At 36.4% G+C, this 18,625-nt stretch overlaps 2 protein-coding genes across 4 annotated transcripts; both read left to right on the top strand.

The window, feature by feature from the left end:
* Positions 1–405: 405 nt before the first annotated feature.
* Positions 406–5,860, top strand: ankrd46b (ankyrin repeat domain 46b). 3 transcript variants are annotated; one of them, XM_058783109.1, is made up of 5 exons: positions 406–446; positions 559–622; positions 2,261–4,045; positions 4,804–4,962; positions 5,044–5,860. In XM_058783109.1, the coding sequence occupies exons 3-5, from the start codon at positions 3,672–3,674 to the stop codon at positions 5,258–5,260; spliced, it is 750 nt and encodes a 249-aa protein (XP_058639092.1). In that variant the 5' UTR covers positions 406–446; positions 559–622; positions 2,261–3,671; the 3' UTR covers positions 5,261–5,860. The 3 variants fall into 3 exon arrangements, with proteins under 3 accessions (XP_058639092.1, XP_058639093.1, XP_058639091.1); XM_058783110.1 differs by lacking the exons at positions 406–446; positions 559–622 and having other exon boundaries at positions 1,968–2,434; positions 3,703–4,045; XM_058783108.1 differs by lacking the exons at positions 406–446; positions 559–622 and having other exon boundaries at positions 1,968–4,045.
* A 7,638-nt stretch (positions 5,861–13,498) lies between these two features.
* On the top strand, positions 13,499–18,594 carry paqr9 (progestin and adipoQ receptor family member 9). Its single transcript, XM_058780421.1, has one exon. It carries the CDS (start codon positions 15,094–15,096, stop codon positions 16,204–16,206), a length of 1,113 nt encoding a protein of 370 aa, XP_058636404.1. The 5' UTR covers positions 13,499–15,093; the 3' UTR covers positions 16,207–18,594.
* Positions 18,595–18,625: the final 31 nt, after the last annotated feature.

Raw genomic sequence — 18,625 nt, 5'->3', positions numbered from 1 at the left:
TATAGTATAATATCAATAAATAATGCATAACTGCTTGCATCTAACTCTAAAAAGCCCTAATCCTATAGTAAGTACATAAATGTACAGTTACACTTGTAACAAGGACACTGTAAAATAAAGTGTGACCAAAATATCCACTACAATAACTACAAACGTAGATACACGTTACATTATCAGAAGTTCATCCTAGAGGAGCAGTCCCTCACGTAAAGGATCATTTAAATAACACATTTTTGTGTAAAAAAAAAAAATCAATAAAATAGTTTTAACAAAAATATGTGCTTTTAAATCTTCTGTAATCATGTACTCTATAGATGTCATTTGTAAATTAATTTCTGTAAACACATTATTATAGAATTAACGTCTTTATTATTTGTCTGCTCTCTTAACAGATCCTCCAGGATCAATATTTACAGTCTGCTTGGAAGACAAACAGCAGTATACTGGTAAAGTAATATGGATTTTAAGGATTAGCTCACCCTAAAATGATAACTGTTTTAACACTGTATGTAAACACACTCTGAAAATGGATATGATGTGTTGTTACTGTGTGTTCAGCCGTGGACAGCTCCATCAGCGATGAGAACGGACGGGCCATTGAGAGAATGCTGCTGGAGCACCAGTATCCTTCACCCTTCTTTTTCTTCTGAAAATTCAGCTTTGCTGTCACAGGAATAAATTAAACTGTTATTTTAAATTCTAATAATATTTCACAGTATGTCTGTTTCACTGTATTACCATATGAAAATCCATAAGCTTTTGGTTCAGGTATGTGTAGTGCTTTAAAATGAATTCATTTATAAGGGAATAATATAAATATAGACATCCAAGGGGGTATTTTTAAAATCTAAATTAAAAAAATATTTCGTGGATTATGTTAGTTTAATTTATATATATATATATTTTTTTTTTTTTACCTTAAAAAATATTTTGCCACCTCTTTATTTATTCATAATTTTTGGGGTCATACCACTGAAAAGTTGACAACCTGAACTAATTTTGCATGTTATGATATGTATATGATATTTTTGACTGTAATTTTAATATATATTTTAAGAGACTTATTGAGGGTCTACCATTATGGCCTTCCTGTCATATGAGAATAAAATGACTTCCTGCATGTTGGTTATACCATTATGATTTGACTGAGTTTGACAAAACTATCACTTCTTGTTTTAGTGATAAATAATAGATTACATGATAATAAAAAAGTAATAATAGTAATAAAAAAATACATTACCATTCAAAGGTTTAGGGTTCTTAAGATTTTTTTAAAAGTTTTTGGAAGAAGTCTCTTCTGCTCACCAAGGCTGGATTTATTTAAAAAATAATACAGTAAAACAGTAATATTGTAAAATATTACAATTTAAACTGTCTTCTATTTTAATATTTTAAAATACATATTTTATTTATTTTATTTTAAAGTGTCACATGATCCTTAATTTATAGAATTATTCTAGTATGCAATATATTTGTTACTCAAAAAACATTTCTTATTATTATCAAAAACAGTTGTGCTGCTTAACATTTTACAATTATTTTTTCAGGATTCTTAAAATATAAAGTTTGGATCAATTTATTGTGTCTTCCTGAGTCCTGACCCCATACTATTGAGCAGACTGTTTAATAGGATTTCAAAAATATAAATTATGAATAATAATTCAGAAACGTAAGACATGTTGATTCCTCATTATACATAAAAATGTAAAATTCTTAATATTTTTTGAACATTGTATTAAAATGAAATGAACATAAAGGGTTTCTTTCAGTAAGCATCCCTTTATCAGTGTTAGGCCTATTAGTAGTCATTTTTCCCTTGTGTCTGAACTTAAGTCTAAAACAGACACACCTGCTGAAGTGCCCTCCTCTAATGTGAGCGGAGCCCCCATTTTTGTATTTGTATTTTGTATCATACACACATGTGTATTAAAGTGCATTATTATTATTATTATTATTATTTATTTTTATCAGTTAAAACTATTAGACACATGTTCATAGGTTCACCAGATCAACGCGCGCAGTCTAGCGGCGAAACATCGGTATTTTTTCTATTATATTTTGCGGAAAACGAACACATTTACAAGTATGAGAGACAATAAACAAAAAAAATAGGATTTTGAAATGATTTTAAACTAAAGTCAAAACAGCATGACGTCCCAAGCCCAGTTTGCTGATATCTCGTGACTTTGCGCGTTTGAACCAAGCTCCGAACCACTGATTCAAATCAGAGAGATTCATAAGCTTCGAAGCTTCACGAAAGCGCCCTTCACTGGATTAGGCAGCTGCGCCCCACAGCAGTAGGGGGCGCTGTACGCGCTTAAACGCACAGTCCCCACTGCAGCTGTAGTAACTCACAAACAACACAGACAGACGTAAGCAACGGGACTTGAAGAAGCACAAGACATTTCTCCTGTGATACTGCTGCACAAAACAGGTACATATAAACCATAACAGTGTGTGAGAAGGAGATATGTCTGCGCTGGTATGTCTTATTGCTGAGTCCGGATTTCAGATGTTAGTAGTGCTCTTCTCCACGCATATAAACATGCGGTGATTAGAATATTATACAGCTGTTTACAGAAAATGACATGTTTACAAACGTTATATCACATTTGACATACTGGAGGTGGTTTTTACTAGCAGCAGATTCGTCTCTGTTTTGAATTTTGAGGAATAAATCTCACAGCTGTGATTGGTATTTGTCTTAGATGGTTTTACATTAGTCAGCATCATCTAGCAGTGTGCTGGCTAATGCAGAGTCCTCCTGCTCCAGCACTGCAGATCACGATCAGGGTGCAGGTGCTTTGATAAACAGTGTTTCAGTAGTTCAAAGCTTTATGCTGCATGGTTGCTGAGGAATATAATCCATTAAGACTTATTCAAGTGTGTCTTAGTACCATCGTTTTCTTCATCATTTAGAACTAGGTCATATTTCATCTCATAATCAAAAAGTAATAAGTTATACTTTGCATTAAGAACATTATGGCTACAGTATGTTGAAGACCTTTAATCATTGTTATGTGTCAGATGTTTTATTTCAGGACTCTCTTCTCTTATTTACAAACAGAACATTGGCAAAAACAACAACAAATAACTAAATTATACTTGGTTGTGTTTAATTTCTATCTTAGTTTTAAAATTATTTAATTACACAGCCGTTTTCATTGGATGTAAAAAAAAAAAAAAAATGATATAGTATGTGGGCTTTTAAGTGTTCCTTCCCCTGTTTATATTGTTCGCAATTTGCATTAATGTTATATATTATAAAGCTAGATAGATAAATAAATAGTACGATATGCTTCTCATTTTTTAGATTTTTTTTTTACATTTCATTATGGTGTTAATTGCTGTCTTATTCAGTGTTGTATTGTGAAGTTTTGATACTAAGAGTAACAGTTTTAGATTTTTAGTGGTGGTTGTGTCTGAGTGAGAGAAGAATTCATGTAATTTGACAGAAGTAGTCACTGTGAATGCATTTTGTGTCAAAGCGGTGATAAATGGTCCACAGTTTAGCTAACATAGACTCATAGACTGCTCATTGTGTGAACAGTTTTGAAAATGTGATTGAGAAATGGGTCTAAATGGTTCTAAAAGCAGACCTCATCTTCTTAATGCAAAATGTAGTTTTTTTGTTTTTGTTTTTATTGTGGGGTGAAATATGACCAGGCTTCATGAGATTGACTCCATTATTGTGTTTTTCAGTTACGCTGGAATTTTCAGAGACCGACTCAGACATGTCATATGTCTTCATTAATGACTCGTCGCAGACCAGTGTCCCGTTACTACAGGCTTGTATCGATGGGGACTTGAGTTTCGCTAGGCGTCTGCTGGAGGCCGGCTGCGACCCCAACATTCGTGACCACAGGGGCCGCACGGGTCTGCATCTGGCAGCAGCGCGAGGTAATGTGGACATCTGCCGCTTCCTGCACAAGTTCGGCGCAGATCTGCTGGCCACCGACTATCAGGGCAACACTGCACTGCACCTGTGTGGACATGTGGACACCATTCAGTTCCTGGTGTCCAATGGTCTCAAAATTGATATTTGGTGAGATATGCCAACATATTTATTTAGAAAATTAGATGTTTGTTGGTAAGTGATCACTGTTTATGTAATTTACAACATGGCTAATACGTGTAGCACACCTGTGCTTTTTAGTACTCCCATAGTGTGTGATTGCAGAAAAAATCATTTTATTGAACACTGATAGAGCTGAGCAACACATTTACGGGAAGAAAATCATAAAAAGTATTGATATAAATATTTTAGCTATTGTAATAAACTCAGAACAACATGTTTTGCATAAAATACTTCTTCAAAGTCACTTTAGCTTTAGTAATCAAATTAGTTTGTGCCATATGTTTATTTTGATAAATAAAGTGATTTGAATAATAATTTAATAATTAAAGAAAACTTATAATCATACTTGCATTCAAAAATACTCATATAGTCACATTGACTTTTTTTTTTTCAACTTACTTTGATTTTAGTTATCTTGCACAAAACTGAAAATCAGTAACAAGACCATTATCTGTACTGGTCTAAAGGGAAATAAAATCAAATGCAACATTATTTTTTTATTATTATTGTCATTATTTTAAATTGAAATTTATATTTATTAAAATTTTAACTTTTCCATGGTTTCCATTTCCACCAACGTTAGCCATAAAATTGAAATAAAATGTTGCACTTTTTCAAAGAGATATCATATTAATTTATTATTATTTTACTGTAGCTTTAATGATGTCATTATTATCATTATCTGACTCTGTAAATTTCTCGATTGTTCTCTGACATTTGAACAGTAACCACAATGGCTCGACACCACTGGTGCTGGCTAAGAGGAGAGGGGTCAATAAAGATGCCATTCGGTTACTGGAAGGGCTTGAAGAGCAAGAGGTCAAGGGCTTCAACAGAGGAGCCCACTCCAAACTTGAAGCCATGCAGATGGCTGAGAGCGAGAGGTTAGATTTCTACACTTACATGTTTTAGTTATTTGACACGTATCGGTACCTTTTTTCTTAACAAAATACCATTGTTCCTAGTGCGATGGAGAGCCATTCGCTGCTGAATCCAAACCTGCAGAACAGCGAGGGTGTGCTGTCCAGCTTTCGCTCCACCTGGCAGGAGTTTGTGGAGGACTTGGGCTTCTGGAGGGTGCTGCTGCTGCTGGTGGTCATCGCCCTTCTTTCTTTGGGCATTGCTTACTATGTTAGTGGTGTACTGCCCTTTTCTGCAAGTCAGCTGGAGTTGGTCCACTGAGGGCCAGATTGTGTTATATCTCGGGACCAGACGAGTCCAGCTTTGAACTAAAGGGAGGTTTGAGTGGACTCTGAAGGTACACTGAAGGTTCCTCATAGTACAAGATTAGGTCTAATGTGAAGTTTAGAAACAATCTTGTGATTCTCACAGGTGAGGTCAAGTGACGGCGTTCACATGATGATGGCTGCACTATGAAGGAAGACTGAAAGGTTAAGGTATTTATGGGAGAAAATGTTAGAAGTTTCTCAGACACACCTAAAGTGATGTAAACCCATTTCTCACAGATCTTTCCATGATCACTGAACCCAGCCAACAGTAGACACATACACTTGTAATAATTTGTAAGCAAATTATGTAAGGTGATGTAAGCAACATTAGATGACTGTTGTAGATCAGGCATGATGTTTTCATCCTAGTATTTACATATTTTCTTTATTTTTGTCTGTATATGAAGTCTTTATTGTGTAAGTAACTACACACATATGCTTATTTACATATCTATGATTCAACAGTTTACATTGTTACATGAAAGTAATATGTAAAATGTTACATATATCAATAAATGGCCATCAGGAATTTCCTGTTTGTGCACAGATGACAGTTTGTCAAAGGACAATTAACGTTCTTTCTTTTATCCTGTTTGTGTATAGTTATCATATATTTAAAGGTTCTTTCTGTTTGTTTAAAAAAAAAAAAAAACGAAACTTTTCCCACATCATAAAATTAATTTTCCACAAGAATAAATGTCAATGTTAAGATAATATAAAGCTAAATATGACCTAAAATGAGTGCTCATTGTCTAAAAAAGCAAGTAAGCCCTATGAAGCAGCGGTTTACAATGATTTAAGAACAGCTAATGGGATCCCTTAACCATTTATTCATAACAGTAATAATAATAATAATAATCATTCTTTTGCCAAGCAATGTAGTTTTTCAGGAACATATAGAGCATTAATGCAGATATAATGAGGCCACGTGTGTGTATAACGCTTCTTAGCCAATCGTAATTGACAGTAACTGTTAGTTTTATAAATTATTATTGAGAATTAAAGAAAATTTGTTCTTACAACTGTTAATATTTTCATTTTTGTTGATACAAATAAATATGTGCTACATGAAAATTTCTTATCAATTTTTGCATACAGTAAATGATGTTTAAAGATGAAGAGTACATAAAGAAAATTTGGTCACACTTTATTTTAAGGTCTAATTCTCACTATTAACTACAACTTTTGCCTCAAACTACTAAGTAATAGTAAGGTAGTTGTTAAGTTTAGGTATGGGGTAGGATTAGGGATGTAGAATATGGTAATTTATAAGTACTAATATGCTAGTTATATGCATGCTAATAAGCAGCTAGTTAATAGTGAGAATTGGTCCCTAAACTAAAATGTTACTGAAAATTTAATGTAACAATTTCATGTATATCTTAATGATAGACGTACTGTACATGTCACTTTATTTTTGTGTCGGTCTTTATAAGTTAGAGTAAGGGTTACAGCTACTTGATTGCATTTCTATATTTCATTTCATACATCATTTTAGCTTAAATAGGTTACATATTGATTTTAATTACAATTTTTTGGCAAACTTTGATATAAAATGTGTAACTATAGCATGTTTTATTTGGTAGAAAACAATGGGAAAAACACGTCAAGTAAGAGTAGGCCTATACATACATTTTTGTACTACCAAATTGAAAACCATTATTCTAAAAACCCATTAGAAAATCCTAAGGGACCCCATAACTCAAATGATAATGCTTTTCCAGACTTTAGGACTGCAAACTGAACAGCTCTATTGTATTTACATAATTGCCCCACAGTGCCCCCTGGTGCCCACAGCAGATGAAAATGCAGTATAGATTTAACATTCTAGTAGCATTCTTTTGTATCTGTATTTTTAGTTTTAAATCTAAATAATTACTTGGTAACACGCACAAACTTATTGTAGCTGTTACAAGTCTGCTAACCAGTGGTCATATCCAGACATACTTATTGATTTTCTCATGTTTCTTTAGGTTTTGATATAGATTGGTCTCAGCCGGGGGAGATGGTGGGGGTTGTAACAATTCAAAAGCATGCTGAGATTTCTGCAGTGGTGGTATCCCTCAGAGAGAGAGAAACCACAACAACCAAACAAAACTCTCAGAAGACCAGTGATCTATGTCCTTACATATTTAGCATGTTCTGACCCACAAAATGCAACACAGAAAAACAAGGGAGAGAGATATACTGTATTATTAAAGACTGAAAAAGCTTAAATGACTGCATAAGCCAAAACAAGCCTCTGTCAAAAGCAAAATCCCAAACATAATGTTATATAGTGCACAATGATTGAATAGGTCAGGATAAGGATTTACTTGCACTTTCTACCCAACAAAATAGTTTGGATCTTGACATGATTAAAAAAAATATATATATACTCTTTTTAAAAAAATATAAGAATGGGAGTTGCATTTTAAGATTTTATTACTTAATATGACTTTTCTAGATTATACTTTTAAAATTATGTTCACCTCTTACATCCTGCTCCAAGACTGGGAACCAGTTAAATGCTTGTTTTGTCTTATTTTAAATGCTGAAGTGATCTTAATGTCCTCTTGGTGTTTTGCTGAGGACCCCAGCTCCCTGGTTGAAAACCACTGACACACATAAATACTGAATTAAATGCATTGACGTGGTGTGTTTTTTAGCTGAATCTTTTAGTTTTACTGTCACATGCCACGACCTTCTCGGCTTCACTTCTCCTTAAGCAATTAAATGTAAGAATCAACCAAATATAACACCTTCAACCAATGTAGCAACAACCAAAAACTGTACGACAACATAATAACCTTTACAGTAATGCTAGGGGACTGTAGAATCTATTCCATTATATTTAATAGCCCATAATGGGTCATGAATTAAACATGAGATGTAATGAGCTACAGGTCATTTTCTGTTCTTTCTTTTGGAGACTCTATGAGACTATAGCCAAAGCATATTAAATAATGTCCTAATGAAAATGATATAAATAAATGATAAAGAAAAATGTGTGATTGCTATAGGTTTACATGACAGAAAATATCATTAGCTTAGTATAAAAATCAATGGCAGTTAATGGATTGTCCTATGAGAGAGCTAAAAAATGTGTGTGTGTTTGAGAAACATGGTGGATGTCTTTAGTAAATGCATTTGTATGTTCTGTCTGATGGATGATGGCCATCAGGGAGCAGTAAAGTGCTTTTATGTATGAGTACATCTCATTTGCACTATTTGCTCTGTAAAAGCTGAGTGCTTTATCAAGATTGCTCTGTAAATTACTTGTTGATAGTAGTGGAAAAGGCTGTGTCATGTATCATTGCAGAACTGCTTGTTTCACTAATTTTAGGTAATTAAATAAAAGAAAGCATGTTCACATCTATTCAATTATAATCATAGCCTGCAGGATGACAACATTGTCAGCTAGATATTTCACTAGTTACTAAGAATAGCTTTGTATTTATTGTAGCTGCTGTCAGCCACACACACACACACACATGTTCGTTTTTGTGAAAAGTGGGGACATCCCATAGGCGTAATGGTTTTTATACTGTACTTACTGTATGTGCTATTGCCCTACACCTAAACCTACCCCTTACAGGAGACTGTGCATGTCAACTTTCCCCCAAAAAACCTCATTCTGAGTGATTTATAAACGTTTTGAAAAGTGGGGACATGGGTCAATGTCCTGAGATGTCACCTTTACCTTGTAATACCTATGTCATACCTTTGTCATTATACAAATCTATGTCCTGACTTTTCACAAAACGCACACACACACACACACACAGTATCCAGGGAAGGTTTGAGAAAGTACACAGGGTGCTAACAAAATGGACATGATGTCTGCAGGAAACAGGAAGTGAAGGAACAGTTGAAGCTGAAGTAGGGTGTTAGGTCAGAGGAGATTTATTCCCTGGTCTGTGTTGTTCTATTCATGGATATTATGTACACTTGAACTGTAGTAGAAGGAATGCTTTAATGAACTTATAACAGCAGTGAGGAGGTATAGTAAGTGCCAAGTGCTCCTTATTGCATGCTGCCAGCTATAGTCCATATTTGGGTGACTGCTGAAGGGTGAAGGGATGGAAACTGTGAATTGCTCAGGAGCAGCATGTTAAAACAGGTGATTACAAAACACTTTGACATCTCATTTCATCATTTCCCTGCTTTGTATATTGTGTTATCTGGCCTTTAAAACAAAGGATGACTTTAAAATTTAAGTTCCTGTTTACACTATTATCTTTCTAATAGATATCCATCATTCTCCCTCAGGTGAGGTGACCTTTGAACTTTTGTCCCTGTAAGGTCAGTGCTGTTTTGTTACATCTTATGTTCAATGATGATCTAGCTGTGTGTTTTTTGTCTTACAAACGTAAATATTCAGTTGAATAATTACTACTTGACTTAAATACAGTAGTTTTGTCAAAACTGCAAGCATAACTTGTGATGGTCTTGAAAAACCATTGTTTAGAATAAGATAAAACTATTTTGGCACACTATATTATAGTAAATACTGTCTGAATTGCATTATAACTTTAAAACCAGGTTAACATTAATTCAGCTAAAAATATTTATTTTATTTGAACCTGGAAACATTTGGCAGAGCCAATGAAAATCTTCGCTATAGTGCCAGCAGGAAAAAAAGAAACCTTATTTTTGAGCCCTGTTTTTACACCGGGGTCCAGAACCAGACCTGATGATTGGTGAGTACTGTATGTGTCCGGATGTGGGATGTCAGAGTGTGTTTTCAGTTCAGCAGCTTTTAATGTTTTGTCTAGTTTCAAATTGAAAGAAAGAACTTATTTGTGTGTGGACCATGATCTTTTTGAATGGGACGAAAAACCACAATGCATCACTCACAAAGCATGTTGTAAAGACTATTCAAAATCTGTGTATGGTCATGTACCTCTGCAGGATTCAGACCGACGAGCCCTCGCACGTCACGTGGATCAGCGCCCTCCAGGCATCAGGTGACACACATACACATCTGTTCTTCCTCTTCTGAAATCCAAGTGCATTTGACCATCCGTGTTTATCTTAGGTCTTAGCACTGTATTTATGTAACAATGCGTTTGCCTTTATCATAAGAGCAATGCAATTCTGCGAACTGCCATAGGGGGCAGTTCTTATCCTCTTATCCTATTTGCAGATTAACCCTTTCCAATGTCTTCTCAAGATCTGAGGGAACAATTCACTTCCTGTTTAGTCATTAGTAACACTGATACAGGATTTATCGTATAAAGCATCACTTTAGCATTAATTGTTTTGACATACTTCCACAGATGTAACCGCAAATGGATGAATCTGTAATATTCAAATGCTTAGGTGTTTAGTGTCTAAAACATGCCTTCAAATGCCTGACAACTTGAGTCTTGCAGATGAGAACCAGTCTCAACTTGAGGTATTAACGCACTGGGGGCCTCAAATTTAATCTTAGTTTTGGTTTGTTCTGTACTGTATGCGAGGCATGTACTCTGCTGAAGGGTGAAGTCTGTGGTTTTTATCTAATAGCTATGGCGACACATCTGATTTTCATTGCTGCACCTACTCCTATTTCACCTCTGCAGGCACTGAATTCATCTTCCATCTAATCTATAAACTAGTATACTTCAATACCCACAAAGGACTTGCCTGGCTAATCCTCAGGCAGGTGGTCACCAATTACACAGCAGCCAGTCAATCATCGAGCAGCTGCCACACAGCAAAGCCCACCCCCTAATGAGTACATATACATGTGGGTTCACACATGCATATATACGCATAAACGTATCAATATAAACTGCATTTTTATAATATTGCCCCTAAAATGGCAGTATTCTGCATGCTATGTATCACAGTATTAAAAACTTTATGTGAGAACTACGGTATGCCCACACAGAGTATAAAGCTCGATGATCTATACACACTTAAATGACAGAAAATCATGTTAAATATTTTATTAAAATGTCTAAATAAAATATGATCTTCAGAGGTACCCAAGCACATGAAAGAGGCTTAAAATATAGAAGTTTTTCTTTTTAAAAAAAATAAATAAATACTACTGCTGCTACTTTTCCAAAAAAAAAAATTTTTGATATGAAAGGATGATTAATTATACTGTAAGTGACCACTGACAAATAACCAATACTGTCCCATCATCACAACATGCTTTAGAAATAATCCAAAATCAGCACAATCAGACATTTGCTGTCCATTCTGCCAGCTGGCCCAACAGCTGGCCTGTGTAAAAAATCAATATTCTCTAATGATAGCACTATTCTTACAACTCACTGCCCACCATAGGGCCACCTGTCATGGCTGTAACAGAAAAGCTAACAGGTTAACAGTCTGTGCTGTGATAGAGCGGTTTCATGAAATGTTATGGTGTCATTTATGAAGAATTAAGACGACCTAGAAATAATAAATGGGTATGTATGGGTGATTCAAATTGTGTTTTATTGCTAGTAAACTACAAAAAGAGCTGAAAACATGTGTTTGAGTTCTGACACGAGCTCCTTTCCTGTTCCCCCCCTCTCCTTTTCCAACATTTCCTGTCTGTACTCCTACTGTCCTGTCTATGATTATATAAGAGAGGTGGTAGCGTTGCTCATTTTAAACCACGCAAGGTGGTTTTACAAATGCTCTTTATAAGTACAATATATAAATATACCACCACAGTACAGGATATAGAGCGAGGAACTTCAGCTAGCACTGTATTGTGTAAATAAGGCTGCGTTTACACTGTAACAAATCTTCAGATTTTTTTTTACTCAGATGTGACATAACTGATATTGTTGCTCATGTCATGTGTAAACAAAAATCTGCACAAGTTTTCGTTTGAGATCTGAGCCACTTTTAAAACATACAAAGCTATAGCAATATAGTTTTTCTATAGTAGCTTACTTAGATGTACAGTCATGGCCAAAAATATTGGCAACCTTGATCAAAGACGGCTATGAAAATTAATCTGCATTGTTAATCCCTTTGATCTTTTATTTAAAAAATTCACAAAAATCTAACCTTTCATTGGATAATAAGAATTTAAAATGGGGGGAAATATCATTATGAAATAAATGTTTTCTCTAATACACATTGGCCATAATTAACGGCACCCTTTTATTCAATACTTTTTGAAACCTCCATTTGCCAGTTTAACAGCTCTAAATTTAAAAATGGTATTTGATAGAATCCATGATGCCATGTGTCTAAACAAGATGTCCAGGACCTCCAGCAGAAATATAGGCACACAACATCAAAACTACAGCGGTATATTTCATTGTACACATGGGGTACTTTTTATCCCTGTGTTCACCAAACCCATGTTGAGTGTTTGCTGCTAAAAATCTCATTTTTTAGTTTCATCTGACCATAGAAGCCAGTGCTATATGAAGTTCCAGTCGTGTCTGACAACTGAATATGCTGGAGTTTGTTTTTGGAGGAGCAAGGATAATTTTTCTTGAAACCCTCCCAGACAACATGTGGTGATGTAGGTGCTGTTTGACAATTTATTTATTTTTTTTTAAAGGTTTTCTGACCCCAGAGTCTTTAGCCACTCAAACTCTCCTCCTCACCGTGCATTAGGACGATATAGACACACGTCCTCTTCCAGGCAGTTTCATAACATTTTTATGTTGATTGGAAATTCTTAATTATTGCCCTCATGGTGGAAATGGGAATTTTCACTGCTCTACTTATTTTCTTAAAGCCACTTCACTAATTTGTGAAGCTCAGTTATTTTTTTGCTGCACATCAGAAATATATTCTTTGGTTTTTCTCATTGTGATGGATGATTAAGGGAATTTGGGCTTTGTTTTCCCTCCTATTTATATTTCGGTGAAACAGGAAGCCATGGCTGGATAATTTCATGTTCATAATCACACTGGAGTGCTCAAAATTGTGAATATGAATGGGAATATACTTCAGAGATATTTTACTCATAAGAATTTCTAGGGGCGCCAATAATTGCGTCCAACATGTATTTGAGAAAAACATTTATTTCATAATGATATTTCCCCCCATTTTAAATTCATATTATCCAATGAAAGGTTAGATTTTTGTGATTTTTTTTTTTTTACAAAATTTTTTTAAATTATTTTTAATAAAAGATCAAAAGGATCAACAACGCAGATTAATTTTCACAGCCGCCTTTGATCATATTTACCAAGGGTGCCGATATTTTTTGGCCATGACTGTATATCAATTTACATCTACAATGTATCATAGTTATACAAGTAGTTTAAGTGTAACATAACCTTTTGTCTGTGGCTTGTTAGCTAGCTGTTAAAAACAGCTTACACAACTAGTACAAATTATTAAAGTTTAAAACGGACAAATGCTTTCCCTAAAATACAAATCTGTCATTTGACATACTGTAAAGTATATTAACTGTGCAGTAAAATAAGGCCTGTAACATTATATTGAAATCAGTCAAGACTCATGTCAGAAGCTAGTCTGTAAATACCGTAGCCTTCGGCAAGTGTTTTGCTTAGGGCGTGGGGGAGAAAGATACAGATACATAAGTGTCTGTGTGAGAGGGAGAGACCGATAAAGAGAGACACTGCTGCTGCTGACGGAGAATTTGTTGAACACTTCAAAAGAAACTACAGCTCGTGTGACTACAAACACACACATCAGAGTGCTGCGCTGCTTTGCCGGAGCTGGCAACACGGACGCTTTTATCCTGATTGAGTAACGGCCGGACAAGAGAGAGACAGACAGCCCTACAGCACCTCACAGCCGGCATTTGTGCAAGAAGTCAAGGGCAATCTAATGATAAAGGGACTACACGCCGGTTGACTGTTTATTTAGAAGTGCTGTCGAGCAGAAACGAAAAAATCTTCCTGGAAAAGAGCTCGTGCCAGATCACACGGCACCGCAATGCGAAACGTCGAGCGAAGAGACGCTTAAACCAGCACAACTGCATTTAACATGGGCGAAAATAGAGGAATTAGCCGCCACACAGACAGCGGAATCGTGAGAAATGTTCTCTGTTCCCGTTCTGAGGTAAAACACCGCCGTGAGACTGCATGAAACGACTGTTTTCGAGATCGTCTACTAATCTACAGAAGTGCATCTACATACGAGACAGCACGCGATAATCTGGCCGATGAATTATGCACGGCGAAGCATGAATAATACACTGAGGGGTGACGCTCGTTTTCAGAGACCGGCCGGTGCCCGACGGTGTCCCACATGACCTACTTTCAAAAGCTTTAATGCAGGAGAGATGCAGCCGCAGTGAGCCTTCAGCACTGAAAAACAAGCTCACTGTTTGCTCATATGTGTGACCGAAGTTGTGTGGACCTCAGGTGACATGAACGTCAGGGCCGGATCGCTCACTTGGAAGACTTCAACAGTGGTAGTGAAGCATCCTTGGCGATGGTTTTTTTAATTGTTCATAGTTTTAAAACGAATCTACTGCGCCGATAACTTTGAAGACTTGAGCTAACGGAAAAAATGGACCCTGGAGCCATTGACCTTTGCACTTGCAACAGCAGGATTATTTATTTCTCCTAAAACCTCAGTCTTTTCAGCACATGCTGTTGGGATTTGTATTGAGCCATGGGATTTGCCTTTGCCCGCTAAAATCTGCACACGAACTCCATAAATGCTTCTAAAGGATTATTAAAATGACAGTTTTACCTCTGTAATGTCATACAGTTTGACAGCCGAGCGTTCTGTAAGCAATACTAGTTATTTAATGACTACCTTCAACAGCGTAGTGCTAGCTATGTATGTTATTAGTTTAATAAATCTAATTCAACAATGACTCTAAGCTCAGGAGATAGTTTTTTTTGTTAATCAGTGAATTCGTCTTTCGGTCAAATCATGTTGTCCGTTCCATTACTACGTCACACTGACGTTCCACCGAGAGTGACTGAGAACTTCATTCTGTCTGGTTATCGTTTCCCCAACTACAGCCTACGGCAGTGCCTAGTCTCTGCTTTTCGTCCCACCAATGAGACCGGAAACTTCTGGACACACTTCCTCCCCATTTTTGTGTTCGCCTTTCACTTTCTGGAGGTTTTCATGTGGGAAGGAGCGCCGGAACCTAGCAATCCTTTTTTCTACCCTTTCTGGAACTACTTCCTGGGGGTGTTGTACCTGCTGCTAGCCAGCAGTCTGGCTCATCTTCTCAACTCCATGTCACTCATCATTCGTGAAATCTGTTTCTTTGTGGACTATGGGACTATTAGTGCATATACAGTGGGTTCCTCACTGGCATATTACTACTACATCCATCCTCAAGCAGGAATACCAGAGATTGGATTCGGTGGACCAAACTCTACCCAAAGGAAGAGCCTAAACGCTGATGAAGAGGCTTGGCCCTCTGCATCTTCTCCCACTCAGTTCCAGCTGTTCTTTGATAGCCTCTACATCCCATCCTCCTGTCTGGTCGCTATCATTTGTGTCATCACCTGCTGTAACACCAGACAGTGCTGGCGGAAGTACCGCTATGCTGTCCGCACCCTTGTCTTCCTCCTTCCGTTTTTCATCTCCTCCACTCCTGTCTTCTACCGTCTCTCTGCAAGCTGGCTGTCATCCTCCCCTCATCTGTTCTCCACCATGGCTGCCTTCTTCTATCGCCATTGCTTTTGGCTGGTGGTATCTGCCCTCTTCAATATCAGTAAGATCCCAGAACGTTTTTCTCCTGGGAACTTTGATATCTGGGGTCACAGCCATCAGTGGTTCCATTGCTGCACCTTCCTGTCGATCCTGGATGAGCTGCAAATGATCAAAGTGGAGATGCAGGCCCTGCTTCTCAACTCAACTTTGGTACTGTCACCTGCAATGCCACCTAGGCTCGCTGGACCAACACTCTGGTCCACCTATGGGGTCATGTTGCTCCTGCAGGGGTGCATAGCGTGCATTATAGCCTGTTTTGGTTGGCAGGCGTATCAGATCTACGCACCAGAGCAAAAAAAGCTAAAGGGACATTAGGAGACACTGTATGCTGATCAGGTTTAAAGTTATTATCTTGGATTTTGATTTTTTTGAGCAATGTTTTAATGATTTCTGCAGTATGAACACTGAGATCGGTCACCCAAAAATGGTAATTGTCATTATTTACTGATCCTCATGTTGTCTCAAAACTCATATGGCTTTCTTTCTTTTGCAAAGCACAAGATATTTGAATTGTTATGAATGGGACCTGGGTCTTTCAAGCTCTGAGAAGGACATAAAGGTAACATGAAATGAATCCATATGATTACACTGGTATATTCCAAGTCGAGATCAAACTTTAAGCCTTTTGTGTTCCAATGAAATGAGGGTGAGTAAAATGATGACATAATTTTCATTTTCGGGTGGACTGACTGAAGTTTGAAATGGCCACCAAAAAAAGTGCTCAGTCAGTAGGCATTATTTGACAAAAATTGTGAATGTTTTAGCAGGTTTCATTGTAAGGACTTTGGAGGGAGGCTGTTTTTGCTGTCAGGCGGTCAAAGTCCTTGTTGCCCTGTAATCAGCAAGCTGACTCTGCCACATTTGCTCCCCAGGGGCTGTACTGTTGAACTTCCAGAAAGCTTTCTCTCAAGAGGGGTTTAAAATGACGCATTCTCAGTCTATCTATCTATCGATGTCTGGCTTTTTCTCTCATCCGCCCACTCACATTTCCTCCCTCTTTTTTAGCAAACCCTTTAAACAGGAAGTGCACACAAACACAAATAGCTTCAGCCAAAGTGTTTGAAGCAAAGGGAAATGAGAGGGGTGGAGTTTACATCACTGTAGTGCTAAACTACACCCTTCAGTTTTTAATGAACCATATATTTCACTTTATACTATCATTACTTTCAATTATAGATCTTAATTAAGGTGTGTGGCAGCATAGGTAGTAACTGTAGATTTCAGTTGAAAGGCTATATCATAATCTACTGTAACTATGCATTGCTATTGATTGTATATGCTTCTCTATGACTTGACATTTGGTTGAAGGCCTTGGTGGTAAGACTGAAAGGAGAAAAACAAAGCCATATCATTGTTGAGAAACATATCAGCAAGTACTGTTTTTACTGTAAAGGCCAGTTTTGAAGACACAGGTTAACTGTAGTCATGGGCTACACAAAAATGTCTGTGGTAAATCATAGTTATTAAAAACTTCCTTCAGGTGCCGGTCTAGAAAGTGCTACTAGTGGGCTGTATTCAGCTTTATTGTACTGTTTACAGCCATGAGTTGTCACTGGTCTTTCTACTGGATAGTTGAATTTTCTTTCATCCAGTCAGATACGTTTTTGAGTAAGTGGTGCTCTTATAAGAGAGTGTGTTAGTGAAACACCTGTTGACAAAACATACAGGTTATTTAGTCTGAGAGTTTGGTGTGGTTTAACAATATTTGTGAATTTCTGTGTGAACATGTCTTTTTGTTGCTGTGAATGACAACTTGAAGTCATTGAATCAGATGTTGTAACTGTCAAAAAAGATGTTATGTCTCTGTTGTTCTGTCCTCCAATTTCAAAGTCAGGCAGGCCGAAGAGTTGCAATAGGTGTGAGGACATATTATAGCTTTTTTTTCAGTTTTTAATGTATTTCATCATTCACAGGGATTCATTCATTATTCATTAATAACTTGAGTTTATAAAGCCTCATACTTAATACTGTTTGTATCCTATAATGAGATAAAGAATTTGTTACATTGCACTGTGTTGCACAAGCGTAATATTAAAGTCTAGATAGAATATATGATTTGCACATAAATGACTTAATGTTTTTGAGCTTGACAGGGACCCAATGTACATATTATCCTGCTTGAATAGATTGAACTGGGTTGTCTACAAAGTTGGACAACTTTTTAGATCCGGAAGGTTTCAGCAATTTTGACAGAGCATTGTTGGGCTGCTTGCGACTTTTGTTTGCCATTGTGCAGGTCTGGCAACTTTGTGCGGTCATATTGCTCACCTTATGCTAACACTTCAAACCTGTAATAAGATATATTCTACAGATCAAATGTACAAGAGACTAAACCTGTATCAAATATGTTCGCTCTGGAGAAAACACCAAAATATGAATATTTAAAAACTGTGTTTAAGTCAGCTTGATTAGAAATATCTAGTTCTAGAACAGTTTGTCTAGAACAGTTGTAGTTCTCAGGGGAGAAGACAGATTATAGTCTTAATGCACTGAAAACTATGCTGTATGCCAACTGCTGTAGTGTGAGTTTATAGTTATGGTTTACTTGAGTAAATCATGCTAATATATCTTATTTAATAAGATAAAGGCTTGAACATAAAACTAGAATACTTATCAGTTTAGTGCATATTAATATATTAGAGTTATTGTACTGCTTCTATTTCAATCTGTATCAAAAGATGAATAAATTTAAATGGTAAATCAGGTCTGTCTGTTTCTTTGTAAAAGAAAAAGT

The sequence above is a fragment of the Onychostoma macrolepis genome, chromosome 07 (assembly GCF_012432095.1).
Source record: "Onychostoma macrolepis isolate SWU-2019 chromosome 07, ASM1243209v1, whole genome shotgun sequence".
Classification (NCBI taxonomy): Eukaryota; Metazoa; Chordata; class Actinopteri; order Cypriniformes; family Cyprinidae; genus Onychostoma; species Onychostoma macrolepis.
This window is presented reverse-complemented; position numbering and strand designations above follow the sequence as displayed.

Bases quoted from the DNA above. Each gene is read 5' to 3' on its own strand.
- paqr9 (XM_058780421.1), top strand. From the start codon at position 15,094: ATGTTGTCCGTTCCATTACTACGTCACACTGACGTTCCACCGAGAGTG.
- ankrd46b (XM_058783109.1), top strand. From the start codon at position 3,672: ATGAGATTGACTCCATTATTGTGTTTTTCAGTTACGCTGGAATTTTCA. The intron at 4,046-4,803 runs GTGAGATATGCC...ACATTTGAACAG, and splicing joins GGTCTCAAAATTGATATTTG to TAACCACAATGGCTCGACAC. The intron at 4,963-5,043 runs GTTAGATTTCTA...CATTGTTCCTAG, and splicing joins CAGATGGCTGAGAGCGAGAG to TGCGATGGAGAGCCATTCGC.